The 14,175-nt window shown below is 44.9% G+C and overlaps 1 protein-coding gene across 7 annotated transcripts in view; it reads right to left on the bottom strand.

Annotated features, from left to right (window-relative positions):
* The window catches only part of MYO16 (myosin XVI), a 697,134-nt gene that overhangs the window by 444,988 nt on the left and 237,971 nt on the right, over positions 1-14,175 (bottom strand). For all 7 annotated transcript variants that reach the window (XM_070048580.1, XM_051849982.2, XM_051849978.2 and 4 more), the window contains one exon: positions 4,887-5,030. In XM_070048580.1, the coding sequence (XP_069904681.1) occupies positions 4,887-5,030 (144 nt within the window). The remainder of the gene's footprint in view (positions 1-4,886; positions 5,031-14,175) is intronic.

Here is a 14,175-nt window from a genome sequence, read left to right on the forward strand (position 1 = left end):
GAGACCTGGAAGAAGCTCGAGCTCCTAGCTTCAGTCTGGCCCAACTCTGGCTTTTGTTGCTATTTTGGGAGTGAACCAGCAGATGGGAGATTTCTCTCTCCTCTTCTCTCTATAACTCTGCCCTCCCAATAAATAAATATTTTTAAAGAAGTTCTGTGACAATAAATTATTCCAGTATTTATTTAAAAGTAAACCACACTCATGGATGGATAGTTGGGTTGGGTATAACATGATATGAGTAAGGCAACTCAGAGTTGCTTAATTCATGAATCAAGCTCTTCAGTAGTACACTTTTATTACTTGCAACATTATTTTTTGCCATTAATCTAGGACATAAGATGTCTTCTTGCTCACTGTGTAACACCTAGAACATAGCAAATATAAAATAATATTTGCTGAAGGAATGAACAAACTATGGCTCTCTTTAAGGCAAGTCCTATGTGAGCAAATTGTTACTTATGAATTAATATTTATTTGTGTGTGAATGGAGATAGTGATCAGCAGGTGAACATCACTGAATGAAAGTAGTTAGCAAATATAGAGAGTCAATTGGGTTATTCTATGAAGTGAGAAACAGGGCATCGAAAGCCATGGAAATGTTCTTAGTAATTTAAAAATTACAGACTTAATTCTATGATCATACATTAGGTGCAGTGAGTTTATATTTCTCAATACTGTCTTGTAAAGAGAATTAGTGTGCTAAAGCAAGTGGTTCTAAATCATTGAGTTGATGGGATGAGGAATACTAGAATAAGCCAAAAGTTGAATGGGAGTCTATGACAGTTGTATTAGATACAAGTTAATACTGGCGATAACAAATGCAGGCTGACTTTCAGAAATTGGCCTTTCTTTCACTCATTTGTTGACTTGTGAATTCTGCAGGTATACATTGAGCATTTATTGACTGTGAGGCGCTCTGTGAACCAACAGCCAGGTACACACTAACTTGCTTCCATGGTGACTTGCTGGAAGCAAATTACTAAGCAGGTGACCAACTCGATGCTCCCTAATGAACAGCACTAGTGCAAGTTAGATAAAAATTATTGAACCAAATTGTTCCAGGCAGAAGAGATGCTCATTATGAAGGCAACTGGCCTTTAATATGATTGAGTAGTTGCCATGGGAACAAATAGGGGTTACAGAAACTGTGTCTCAGGAGAACAAAGAGGAAAAATAAATCATTATTTAAACAAGTACAATATTCACAGGTAATGTGCCTACAATCCCCACAAATAAATGAGCAAATATCAAAAACACAGGAGGGAAAACACACAGAAAAGGAGAACAAGGCTCTTCCCAAGGAAAGGAGCTGAGTCTGACGATGACTGGAGGGTATTTCCAGTTAGGAAAATAATTTGATCCTTCCATTTCTTAGATTTTCTCTAAGCATTTATTCTGGAGAGTGAGATGAATGTCATTGTTCACTGATCTCCCTCGCCATGACCTCAACAGGAACAAGACTAACGTACACTTCCCCATTTGTGCACCAAATCCATAGTTATTTGTGTGGCATCTCAGGAAGCCACATGCTGCACAGGCAGCGTGGCTCAGCAAAAAACAGGATAGACTTTGGACGCTGAACTGGAGTGCAAATATACAGCTAGTCTCTTGGACCCTGGCAAGGTGCTTAATTTATCTGAACATCAATCTGCTTGTGAAAGCTGATGGGAAATGATGCGTGGGGACAGCCAGGCACACAACAGGGAATCATTATAGACTATCTTGTATTATTGACTCATAGGTACTAATTCTTGTGGCCTGCTGAAACCCGACGTCTGGTTATAAACCTGTCCCTTTCCCCTCCCTCAGGACGGTCTCATTGTTTGCTACCTCTACCATCAGTGATGGTTCTGAGATTTCTCCTCTCTGCGTAGGTCAGGGGAGAGGTTTGCAAGCATGTACAACTTTGCACCTCAACATTGTGAAGCTATCATGAACTGAGCTCTGTTTCTGTTTGTTTTCTATTGGTCATAATTTGGTGCATTATTCTGGGATGTTTTGTGACCTTCACTTTTGAGTATAATGAGATGCCTAGACCTGGACTCAGTGGAAGATTCACTGCATGAGATAAACCCGCTTGCCCTATTCCATCATAAATAGGAAGCTGAGGTCTTCGAGTAGAGCGACACCGTCTTGCTGGAAGGGGAACTGAGATAAAGCTGTCTGCACTCGTGAAGGTCGAGTCTCTGCCCAGTAATTTGCATTACGGAAACATGAAGGGTTTTAAAATTTCAAGCAAAGCACATGACTTTTGATTCTTGAGAATAAATATGACCAATTCTCATGCAGGAGAAATAATAAAGAGCCTCCTTTGGCAAACACTTAGTGTAATTAATAATAATTGGAGAAAATAAATGGAAGTGGACATGGAAAAAGTTTCTGAATAGACCAAGAGGCAGAGAAAAAATAAATCAGAACATCGGAAAACCACCAAGTCAGAAACTGAATCTTTCATCCCATTATCATATAACTAAAGCAACTATTTTTCCAAGTCTTCCTGTCATTGAACTATCAAAAATAATGCATCCAAAAGCTACCAAGGCTAAGGCTCCTTTCCAAAGAACTCAGCCTGTGTTCGTGAATTCTGAGCATTCCCACGAGTCCTAGAGTTGGTCCTTTCCCAAGTGACCACTAAAATGGTGATGGAGTTCTCCTCTGAGAGGGTTGTTATTGCGAATGGCTCTTAGGTTCTCTTCCTACAACATAAAGACGCTGTCCAATCTTCATGTGGAGGACCAGTCCACCAAGTTTCCATGAGTGTCACCTATAGCTCAGTGATGTTTATAGCTCCTTCACTTTCCTAATCTATTTAATGCAGCCTCCCTCTTCCAGGATTTGGCAGAATAAAGCATCATTGATGACATACATTTCAACTGTGAAAAGAAGTATCCATATTCTTGAGGGACAACTCAGAAAACTGGATGAATTTAAGCATCTATAGCCCAAATGGATCTAACAGATACCTACAGAACTTTTCATCCTACACATAAAGCATTTACATTCTTCTCAGCAGTACATGGAACCTTCTCTAGGATTGACCACATACCAGGCCATAAAGCAAGTCTCAGCAACTTCAAAAGAATTAGAATCATACGATGCAGCTTCTCAAACCACAAAGGAATGAAGTTGGAAATTAGCAACTCAGGAATCCCTAGAGCATACGCAAACACATGGAGATTGAACAACATGCTCCTGAATGAACAAGGGGTCACAGAAGAAATCAAAAGAGAAATCAAAAACTTTCTGGAAGTAAATGAGGATAACAGCACAACATACCAAAACTTTTGGGATACAGCATCTTGAAACATGAAGGAATCCCCAGCTCATGGCCTCTAAAAAGCTTCTGCAGTGTAGTTTATTTAATTGTTTCCCACAAAAGATATCCACAAGTGCTAATGCCTGCTACTTATGAGCATGACCTTATCTGGAAATAAGTTCTTTGATCAAGTAGTCAAGTTAAGAAGAGGCCATATTGCACTGGCAGGGAACAGTTCTCTAAATCCAATGATTGGGGTCTTTTTAAAAGGAATGAGACAGGCCAGTGTCGTAGCTAGGAGGTAAAGCCACTGCCAGCAACAACGCCATCCCACGTGGGCACTGGATCAAGTCCAGCTACTCTACTTCTGATCCAGCTCCCTGCTAATGGCCTGGGAAAAGCAGCAGGAGATAGTCCAAGTGCTTGGGTTCCCGTCACCATGTGGGAGACCTGATGAAACTCCTGGCCTCCGGCTTTGGCTTGGTCCAGCCATGACAGTTGTGGCCAACTAGGGAGTGAACCAGGAGATGGAAGATCTCTCTGTCTTTCCCTCTTTCTCTGCAACTATGACTTTCAAAAAAAATCTTCAAAAAATAAAATAAAAGGAGTGAGAGGGAGACTGGGCACAAAATGCTGGAAGAGGCAGAGGTTGGAGGGAAACTTCTATAAACCAAGGAATACCACAGAGATGCAAGGAAGGAGTCCTTCCAGAATTTACTGCGGTGGCAAGGTCCTGCCTACACCTCAGTCAGCCTTCTAGCTTCCAGAATTGTGAGATAACAAATTTGTCTCGTGTTCAGCATCAATATGTGGTGCTCTGTGATGGCAGCTCAGGAAGCTGATGCCAGTGGCATGGCCAGGTGAAAAAAAGGAATTTAGTCATTAAATCTGAGTGCAAATCTGCAGTTTGTCTTCTGCCAATGGAAAGTTGCTTCATGTATGTGGGCATCAATTTGCTTGTATGTAAAATTTTCGCAGCTTAAATGGAATAATGTATGTGAAATGCCAGGCACTTAGATGGTTTGTATTACTGAAAGGGGCTAAATTCAAGTCCTCCTTATAATTATCCTATTGTGAAAATTCTGCATAATTTCTTAAAATCTTTGTACATAGGAATTAATTAGGAGAAAAATCTCAATTCAAAAATAACATGTAAGGAGCAAAGTCAGGATTTAAGATGCAACCAAACGCCATTATAATGGACTCCCATGTTTTCACATTTAAAGTTTTCACTTTCACATAAGCAAACACTGCCCAGAAAAAGAGATTCACTGTAAGTCATATCTCCTTATGATTGCACGTCTCTTTGGCTAAAACTTTAACAAGTGAGAGTGAACTGGAAAGTGGAATTATCAAACAATGCCAGTGAAACCCAAGTTGTAGCAAAGTAATTCCTAAAGAAAGACCACCGCAGCCAAGCTTGGCACGGCTTCCCCACAACTTGCTTCGTGAACTGTGTGACTCACAGCCTGGTCTCTAATTATCTTGTGTTCTAGGTGAATAAATGATGACATAGACACATTTTTTTCTCAACTGAAGTGCTTACATAGGATGAAATCATATTAGTTAAATATGCAGCCGTGCCCATGCCACTCAACCACCCCTGGAGGATGATGGATGGTTTACTCACTAACACCAGCAGCAGGACCACGTCGGGGTTGTCGCAGGCACAGGCTATGTGCATTGGGGTCCAGTAGTCTTCATCCTGGTGGTTGACGTTGACTCCTCTGTCGATGAGGATCTCGGCAATGAAGGCGTTGTCGTACCGAGCACACTGAAAGAAGGAGAGGAAACGAGATTTCAACACCTGCAGTACAGGTTCTTCCACGTCTTCTTGGACGTAAAACTTCAGTGACACTTCTGAAAGCTGAGAGGAGACTCTAAACTGGGAACGGACACGTTCTTGGTCCCCAAGTAGCCTGTAAGGCCAAGGGCATCTGTCAGACTCGGGAGGCAGAGTCAACGGACAGGGCAGAAGAAAAGGAGACATTAGATGATATGAAGAAGGTTCTAAAAACAAGTCACCAGGTCTTCTCATTAGCAGGTGTGATTATTAGAAAATCTGACCCATTTATAACAATTATCTTTCCAAAACACTGATTTGATTTCATAGTCTTTCTGCTTTAAAGCATGCCTTGTCTGTCTGTACTGAAAGAACAAAGTCTACCCAAGAAACAAGACTCTTCAAAATGTATCTATTCTCTTGTCTCACCATTCCCACACGTGGCCTCAGACTCGTGGCCTAAGACCACCAGGCATTCCACACGCCATATTGGGCACGAAAATCGTCAAAATTTAGGTTTTCTCGCATAACCATTCATGATTTTATAATATTGTATTTTATAGATACTCCATAATCTACAAACTATTCAGAAACTGAAATTATTCTTATTTTTCTATTTATAGGTAAAACATAAATAATCAATATGACGTATAAAAGTCAGGGCTGGTTTCGTGAGTGCACAATCTGTGCAGTGGTGCTTGAGTGGGTCCTGTACTTTGTTTAATGTTCTGCTATTACTACCTTGAATTTGTAATAAATTTTGAAAAGTCCCACGTGGTCATTTTGCAGTAGGCTCTGGAAATCATCTAGTGCTTTTACCAGACTTCCATATTTATAATCTATGCATCACATTAATGCCAAATGCATATTGACAATATCAGAAAAATAAAGGGACCTAATGAATGCAGGTGCAAAATCCCATCAGGCCCCATGCTCCTAGTGGCCATCTCCCAGATTACCTCCCTGGACCGAGGGAGCGCACAGCTGGCTCCCCAAGAAGCCACTGGCTTCTCCAACAGATGATACCTTGGCCAGTGTTGTCTCCAGGGTTCCATTTACTTAAGGAAGCCCAGGTCTGGGCAGGGAATCCAGTTCTGAGACAGAATGTAACTACCTCTTGCATGTAGCCCACAGGCTGACCGAAGCCCACTTGGCCACCACACCCGTGCCCTGAAGAAGACAGCATTGCCGACCAACCAGGAACTTGGACATGAGTTAACGTGTAACAGGACCAGATAACCACTGTGACTCCAGCCAGGCCCTTATCCCCAGGCCACAGGCCAACATGCAGCTGCCCCTATGCTGTGTTCCCCTGACCCCTAGCTCCCCTTTCTTGTAGCCTCTCTAAAACCCCTAAAGCACCCTCATTCAGGAGGGTGGTTTTTGAGACTTGGAGGTCTGCTATGCCTTCATCTGCCAACAGAATTCAACCTTCCCTTCCCTTTACCCCCAACCCTTGTCCTAGTTGTCGCTCCCCCTCTTCGTGGAGGAACGACACTAAGACCTGCCTAGGCTTCATATCCGAGTCACGGCACCATTATGTCGCTCCCCCTCTTGGTGGAGGAACGACACAGGACCCTGCGTTGTTCTTTCGTCTGCTCGGCCCTCCCTGGGTTTGCTGCTGGTTCTTCCCGGGTTGGCTACCAACCCTTCCACCTCCGTGGAAGGGCGGTTCCCCCTGCCACATTCCCCACTTCCACGGGGGAGCAGCACACCGCCGGCCGGCTCTCTTGGGGGCTGCTCAGGTGTTCCCTCAGATGTTCCTGGTGCATGTTGTCTCTCTCCTCCTTTATAGTCCTCTTCCACCAATCCCAACTCTGCTGCCCACACGCCGAGTACGCTGCTCTCCTCCAATCAGGAGCAGGTCCTGCTGTTTATTGGTTGAACTGGAGGCAGCTGTGTAGAAGCTGTTTCCTCCTCTCCCAGCGCCATATTGTGGGAGAGCAGATGCATAGAATAAGTCTTAATTCCAGTAACTTAGTCTAGTTGCTCCCAGTTGCTCCCCACACTAGTTGTTGCTAGTTTCATCCTCAGATGGCTGCAACAGCCAGGGCGGGCCCAGGCTGAATCCAGAAGTCAGGAGCTTCTTACAGGTCACCCACGTAGATAGAAGGGGACCGGACATGTGGGCTGTCCTCTGCAGCTTTTCCAAGGCCATTCACAGGGAGCTGGACTGGAAGAAGATCAGCCCGGACTGGAACCAGAAACCATCTGGGATACTAGCATTGCAGGCTGTGGCTTTACCCGCTATGCTGCAATGCCAGCCCCAACTTCACAGTTGGAACAAGTGCCAGCTTCCACCACTGGCCTTGTTATTGTTGGGGCATTGGGTGGAGCACCAGTCTTGTGTCAGTGGACGGGGAATACCAGTCACACTCTAAATATTGCTCTGTTGCCACCTAAACAGGACCTTAAATCCTGAAAGGATCAAACTGTTGTCAAATAACTTAACAGCCCCCCAAATAGACCATGATTAATATAAGGATGTTTAAAAATTCATCACTCGGCCTGCGCCGCAGCTCACTTGACTAATCCTCTGCCTGCACCAGCACCCCAGGTTCTAGTCCCTGTTGGGGCACTGGTTATGTCCCGGTTGCTCCTCTTCCAGTCCAGCTCTCTGCTGTGGCCTGGGAAGGCAGTGGAGTATGGCTCAGGTGCTTGGGCCCTACACCCACGTGGGAGACCAGGAGGAGGCACCTGGCTCCTGGCTTCGGATTGGCGCAGTGCACTGGCCACAGCACCGCCGGCCGTGGCAGCCATTTGGGGGATGAACCAACGAAAAGGAGGACCTTTCTCTCTGTCTCTTTCTCACTGTCTAACTCTGCCTGTCAAAAAAAATTCATCACTCAACAAGGCAAAATTTATTGTCTAGGTTCCAATAAAAATTTACCAGCTATGGGGTAGACATTTAGTTTAGTGGTTTAGATGCTGGCTAGGATGTCCCCATCCCATACTGGAGTATATGGGCTTGATTCCTGCCAATGCAAACCCTGGGAGGCAGTGGTGATGGTTCAAGTACTTGTGTCCCAGCCACACACCTGAGAAACCTGGACTGAGTCCCTAGCTCCTGGACCCAGTTTGGTCTAGTCCTAGCTGTGGTGAGCATTTGGGGAGAGAACCAGTCAATGGGAACTCTATTTGTCTCTATCTGACACTCTCTCTTTCACTCTGCTTTTCAAATAAAAAATAAAATCCTTATGAGGTATGCATAGAAGCCTACACACAGCACTTAAAACAAGGAGAAAATGTGAACAGTAGAAACCAATCCAGAAGTGATAAACATGTTAGAATAATCAAAGCAGGATGTTAAAACCATTAAATAATGCTGTGTTAGGTAGGAAGTCAGATATGAGCTTATGTGTGTGTGACAAAGGCCTAAAAGAAAAGACTTCTATGTCCAGCATATGCACCTGCATCTCAAAGTCATCCCGATAACGTTTCAGGGGCAGCCCAGTGTTTGCCTCCTGCCCTGCCCCCCCCCCACCCGATAACCTGCCAGGTAGGGGTCCCCACCCCTTCTGCCTGGCAATCTTCCACAATCTCCCAGATGCAGCCCAGTATCTGCATTTCAAATACCCTGCTCCGGATCCCCATTCTCCAGGGGGTCTTGCTCACCCTTCCTCTACACCCAGGACGGTGCCAGTTAGGCTTCCTCCTGTCTGATACCTTCAGGAGAAAACTCAGATAGGAGCTTCTTAATATTTACATCCATAAAATCCTTTGTTTCAGGAGATGTGTGAAGACAGAGACCCAGCTCCTTAAAAACCCCGGCCTCAACTGGACTGCGTGCTCAGCCCTCTGCCTCTATGCTGAGTCGCCCGCCTGCCTGCCCAGGTGTAATCTCTCCACTCATCCATGCAACCTCGCTCCTCCCCGCCATCCGAGCGACTGAGCACTCTCTCTCAGGTTCTGTCTGGAGAGGTGCCCATCCATTCTTACGGATGTCCCTTCCCTAATAAACTGTTACTTTACTTCCACTACTCTGTCTCACACCTGAATTCTTTCTTGCCCAAAGACAAGAACCCTGCCATTCACCGGCAACATATGGATTGTGTTTCACATTTGTAACATAGTAGCTGAGCAGTCAGATCATCTCCCATAGGCTGTGAGTCTCAATAGTATAATGCAAAACCACCACGTGAGTTCCCAAAGGAGGAGGTTACCAGATTTCATTCATGGGGTGCAAGGAAGGAACTGGAGTCATGGCAGACATGCAACGTGGTGAAACAGCTTCCAGGTTTGAACTCAGGTACTTGTGAATCTGATGCTCATTCCACAGCAGTCAAAACAGTGAGTCTCAGGGCCCTGACAGGTGGAAACAGCACTTCAGGTCTGACTATCACAGAGAAAACGAGGACCAGAGCATTACAGTTCAATAAATTGGTTTTAGAATGTTAGTCCCATATCCAATTTATTTTAGGAAATTCATATGCAAGTAATTCCTTTTCTATTCCCTTTATGTTTTTGATGGCTCACTGCATAATCCACAGCCATTTGACCTCCTCCCTTGCCTGTCCGGATACTCCCAACCCTGCCCCTAGGGATCCACATTTGTAATTCAAAGATACCTGAGGTTTGGATCTCTAGTGTCTTTCACCAGAAGAGTTAATCAGTTACAATGTTGAAGGTGACATCAGCTCTGTCAAGTGATGTGATTTTCAGATTCACATTTCAGAGGACTATGAATAATAATTTGACAGCAATAAATACCTTCTAATCACACTTGTCTGAAAAGATTACAATGGTTAAGCAATGCTGCCACAAAGTTCTTACAATAATATTGTTAGAAAGTAAACCAAATTCTCCCTAGAATGGATTTACTTCAGTAGCAAATCCTCCTCCTATGGCACCACTTCAGCCGATTTCTGGTGGCAACTGAAGGCACCAAGAAAGTGACTGAGCCCAAGGCTGCCAGGCTCGCCTGAACTCCGACACCACCTGTTCCATGCACAAGCTCTCGTCTCCATGATCTGCCTGCCATGGCGCCTGGCAGAATCAGGAATGCAGTATTACTGACTAAGCTGAGAAGACCAACGACCCCAAAACCAAATGGCAAAGATAATTTTAACCTTAAAATCTGTTGCCTTTTCCCTCCGTCTGGGCATCAGGGGTGCTTTGTGTTTTAGTCTGCTGGTTGGCTGATGAGTATGTCACGAATACCCCTGAAATCTATCCCTCAGAAATTTTAACAATCAATTCAAATATTCAAAGTTCACTCATCAAATTTCATGGTTCATATATAGAAGTTGTTTTTAAAATGAGGGCTGGATCTACTGTAACATTCATTTTCTCTGTCTACATATTTTAAGATGGAAAATTGCTTTTCCCTTCATTTGATTACATAATGATCATGGCAAGGAGTCTTGACAAGAATTTCTGGTATAGCATTCAATTTGATACCAGGATCGCTTATGGAGTGAACATCATGTTCTAAGTATAGTTCTACTAAATTATAGTTATAGCCATATCTTTATATCTATCTCCATGTAGAGAGATTTATTTCTCTTTATATGTGAAATGTTTGGTAAGTGGGAAGAAGGCAGAGGATGTGATTTATTACTTTGGATTAGTGGCAGTCCATTTTCTTGTCCCATGTGGGTTCTCAGTAGCTCAAACACATTCTATAGTGAGGGACAGAGACAAGGACAGATTTATCTCACTAGCAAAATTAATTCAAATTGGTCTTGATTTCACAAAATTTTGACATCACTCTAATTTCTATGTGGTCCTTTGTATTCAACATGGATATAAGAGACTGCCCTGTTCAGTCTATGCTGGGGTCTCTACAGGATCACAGCCTGAACATCACATCAAAGGGCTACAGTCATCTTAGTGTCACTTTGGCTTTTTGCATGCCTTCTCTCTAAAAACATTATTCTCCAGGGGCTGGCACTGTGGCACAGTGGGTTAAAGCCCTGGCCTGAAGCACCAGCATTCCATATGGGCGCCGGTTCTAGTCCCGGCTGCTCCTCTTCCAATCCAGCTCTCTGCTATGGCCTGGGAAAGCAGTAGAAGATGGCCCAAGTTGTTGGGCCCCTGCACCCATGTGGGAGACCCGGAGGAAGCTCCTGGCTCCTGGCTTCAGATCGGCTCAGCTCCGGCCATTGCTGCCATCTCTGGTGTGAACCAGTGGATGGAAGACCTCTCCTTGTGTCTCTACCACTCTCTGTAACTCTGCCTGTCAAATAAATAAAATAAATATGTAAAAAAAAACATTATTCTCCAGATACCATCTCCTCCTCCTGTCCCCTTTTTTGTTTCTCTGTGCACTGCTGCACCATCCATAAGGGGCTCCCATAACCTGTCCCCTAAGAAACACCACAGGAACAGCCCCTGCAGAGGGTATGTTGCCTTCTGCTAGGATGGATTTTCCTGGTACAATGTTTTTTATTTTTTTTCTTTGATTTTTTTTTTTTTGGACAGGCAGAGTGGACAGTGAGAGAGAGAGAGAGAGACAGAGAGAAAGGTCTTCCTTCTGTTGGTTCACCCCCAAAATGGCTGCTACGGCTGGCGCACTGCGCCAATCCGAAGCCAGGAGCCAGGTGCTTCCTCCTGGTCTCCCATGCGGGTGCAGGGCCCAAGGACCTGGGCCATCTCCATTGCACTCCTGGGCCACAGCAGAGAGCTGGCCTGGAAGATGAGCAACAAGGACAGAATCTGGCACCCCGACCGGGACTAGAACCCGGGGTACTGGCGCCACGGGCAGAGGATTAGCCTAGTGAGCCACGGCGCCTGTTGGTGCAATGTTTTTTCTACTGAGAAAGCAAAGAAGGGGGTTGAGCTACACAGTCAATCCCCAGACGCTCTGGGCTGGGTGAATGGGGTATCATTGAGGAAGCTTCTGCACACCAACCATTTCGGCTCTTTAACACTGAGACCTTGGAAAGAGGAAGGCATTTCTCCAAGTACTTCCTCTGGAGTCCTGATAGGCTGCCTCTTTACAAAATACAGACGTTCAGTTTTGGAGATATCAGCTGCTGAATCATTTGCATTGCAGTCAGCTGCTAATTATCTCTGCTTCTGCCTGCACTTGGACATCAGAGAAATTTATAGTGAAGTTCAAAGACCATCTTGGTCCTGAGCAACAGATTTTCTTATAAAAGCAGCAAATTCATTAAAGCATTTAAAATTTAAGCCTCAAATAAACACATAATCCTTACTATTTTATTAGTTTCTTTCATTACATGAAACATGCATGTTTTATTATTTTAAATGTTAAGTAATATACAAAAGAAAACAGTAAAAAAAAAAGACTTTGTCCCATCCTCACAACCAAAGTCATTTTTAACAGAAGTTCTATCCTGCCTTAAGATAAGGCATTGACTACTGGAAAGGTGGTCTGTCCCTCCATCCGTCTGTCTGGCTGCCTATCCTCCGCTGGACTGTACTGTGCGCACTTTCTCTAACCTACCTTTGGCATTACTGATTCATCTTGGATATGTTTCCATATCTGCTGTAACTCAATATTTTAACAGTGCGTGAACTCCATTGTTTAAACGGCTATCTTGATGTCAAAACGGGAAGTTCCTCAGTGAAAAGAAAGGGCTCATCAGATCCCACCTAAGAGGACTGTATCCCTTCTGGGTGCTTCCCAACTGCTCGTTTATTAAGGGCGGCACATAAAAACCCTGCACAGTGTTGTAGGGAGGCCCTTGTAAGTCTGGTTCCCTCTCCGTAGACAGCGCCTTTCACAAAGAACTGTGAAATACTCACAGCTCAGGGACTCTCACCATCCCAGCAGCGCCCCCCCAAGGCCCCACAAGCGTGCGTGCCTTTCCCTCCGAAATGTGGGGCTGAGGATCTGTAATCAGGGCTTCAGCCTCACGAAGCCTCAGGCTGCATAACAGGGGCGCCCCGAATCTGTGGGGTAAATCACAGGGCTGCCCGAAAGGCGGGGTAAACAGAGACTCATCTCACACCTGGCATTTCAGACGACTACGTTGCCTTTTCCAGTACCTAAGGCATTTGGAAACCCTGTACTTTTATCTTCCTGGCAACCTGCAATTTTTCATTTGTTTTTCTTTACTCAGTAACCCCAGGAAGCGAAGGCTCAGCGCGGAGCCCTGGCCTGCTTGCTGGCACTCGGTTTCCTCTCCTCTCTCAGATGCACCTTAGCTTTGTCTCAGACTCACAGCCGTGGTGTGACACAAACCGCAGTCAGCACGTGTTAGGAGACGGCACCCTGTGCCCCCTTCCCCCTGACCACTTTCGCTCCCGCTTCTCTTCTGATTCTGCCACCTCTAAATATTCATGCTTGCTTACGTGGCTCTCAAGTCTCCACCGCCCCACCCCTAACCGCGCATCGAGCGCTTCCTGTGCGTCACCCGCTGAGACTAGAAAGAGCGGCTGACAGTCCTGGAGTCTGAGATCTCAGCGCAGCACGGAGGGAAAGGCCCACAACCGCGAATCCCCGCTCACTGTGTCGAGATCTATGAAGAAGCGGTCATCGCTTGTGAGCCCGGATAAAAGGGTGGGTTGACAGGAGAGCAGCAAAGGCTTTGTCACTGGCCCCAAAGGCGGCTCTGGGGTCTCTCTCTGGCCCTCCCCTACTTCCTCTGCTTCCAGGGCTGCTGCACTCAATACTTTTCCGTCTCCCTTAAAGGAAACCAAACTCAATGTGGGCACAGATGCATTTTTTGCAACTTTGTTCCTCCAATATGTATTCTGATACTAATTAATTAAGCAGTAATTTTAATTAAACATATAATTTAAAATTAAATATTAAATATAAATTAAATATATACTTATTTATATTGATTAAATATGATATAAATATAACATATATGAATTAAATATATACTACTGAGCTTTTGCTCATGCCAAGGTCTCGCCTGGGAATTATGGGTAGAACAGTAATGGAAACACACCAATTTCTTGCTCTCACGGGACTGGCATCCAACAGTCAAGTGAACCTGTAGTCTTGTTGGTGGCAACTGTATTACAAATCACAGGAAAACAGGTAAAGGGATGGAGCAGAGTTGACTGTGAGTGACAGCCGTGGGTGTCTGTTTCCTGTAGGGCGCACTGAGGGAGGCTGTTGGGTGAGATACCTGCACAGAGACTCACAGCAAGTGACCAGGCAGGCATGTGGCCATGAGGACAGGCAGGTAGGTGCCAAGCGAAGAAGCAGGAGACA

Source organism: Oryctolagus cuniculus, chromosome 9, assembly GCF_964237555.1.
Source record: "Oryctolagus cuniculus chromosome 9, mOryCun1.1, whole genome shotgun sequence".
Taxonomy (NCBI): domain Eukaryota; kingdom Metazoa; phylum Chordata; class Mammalia; order Lagomorpha; family Leporidae; genus Oryctolagus; species Oryctolagus cuniculus.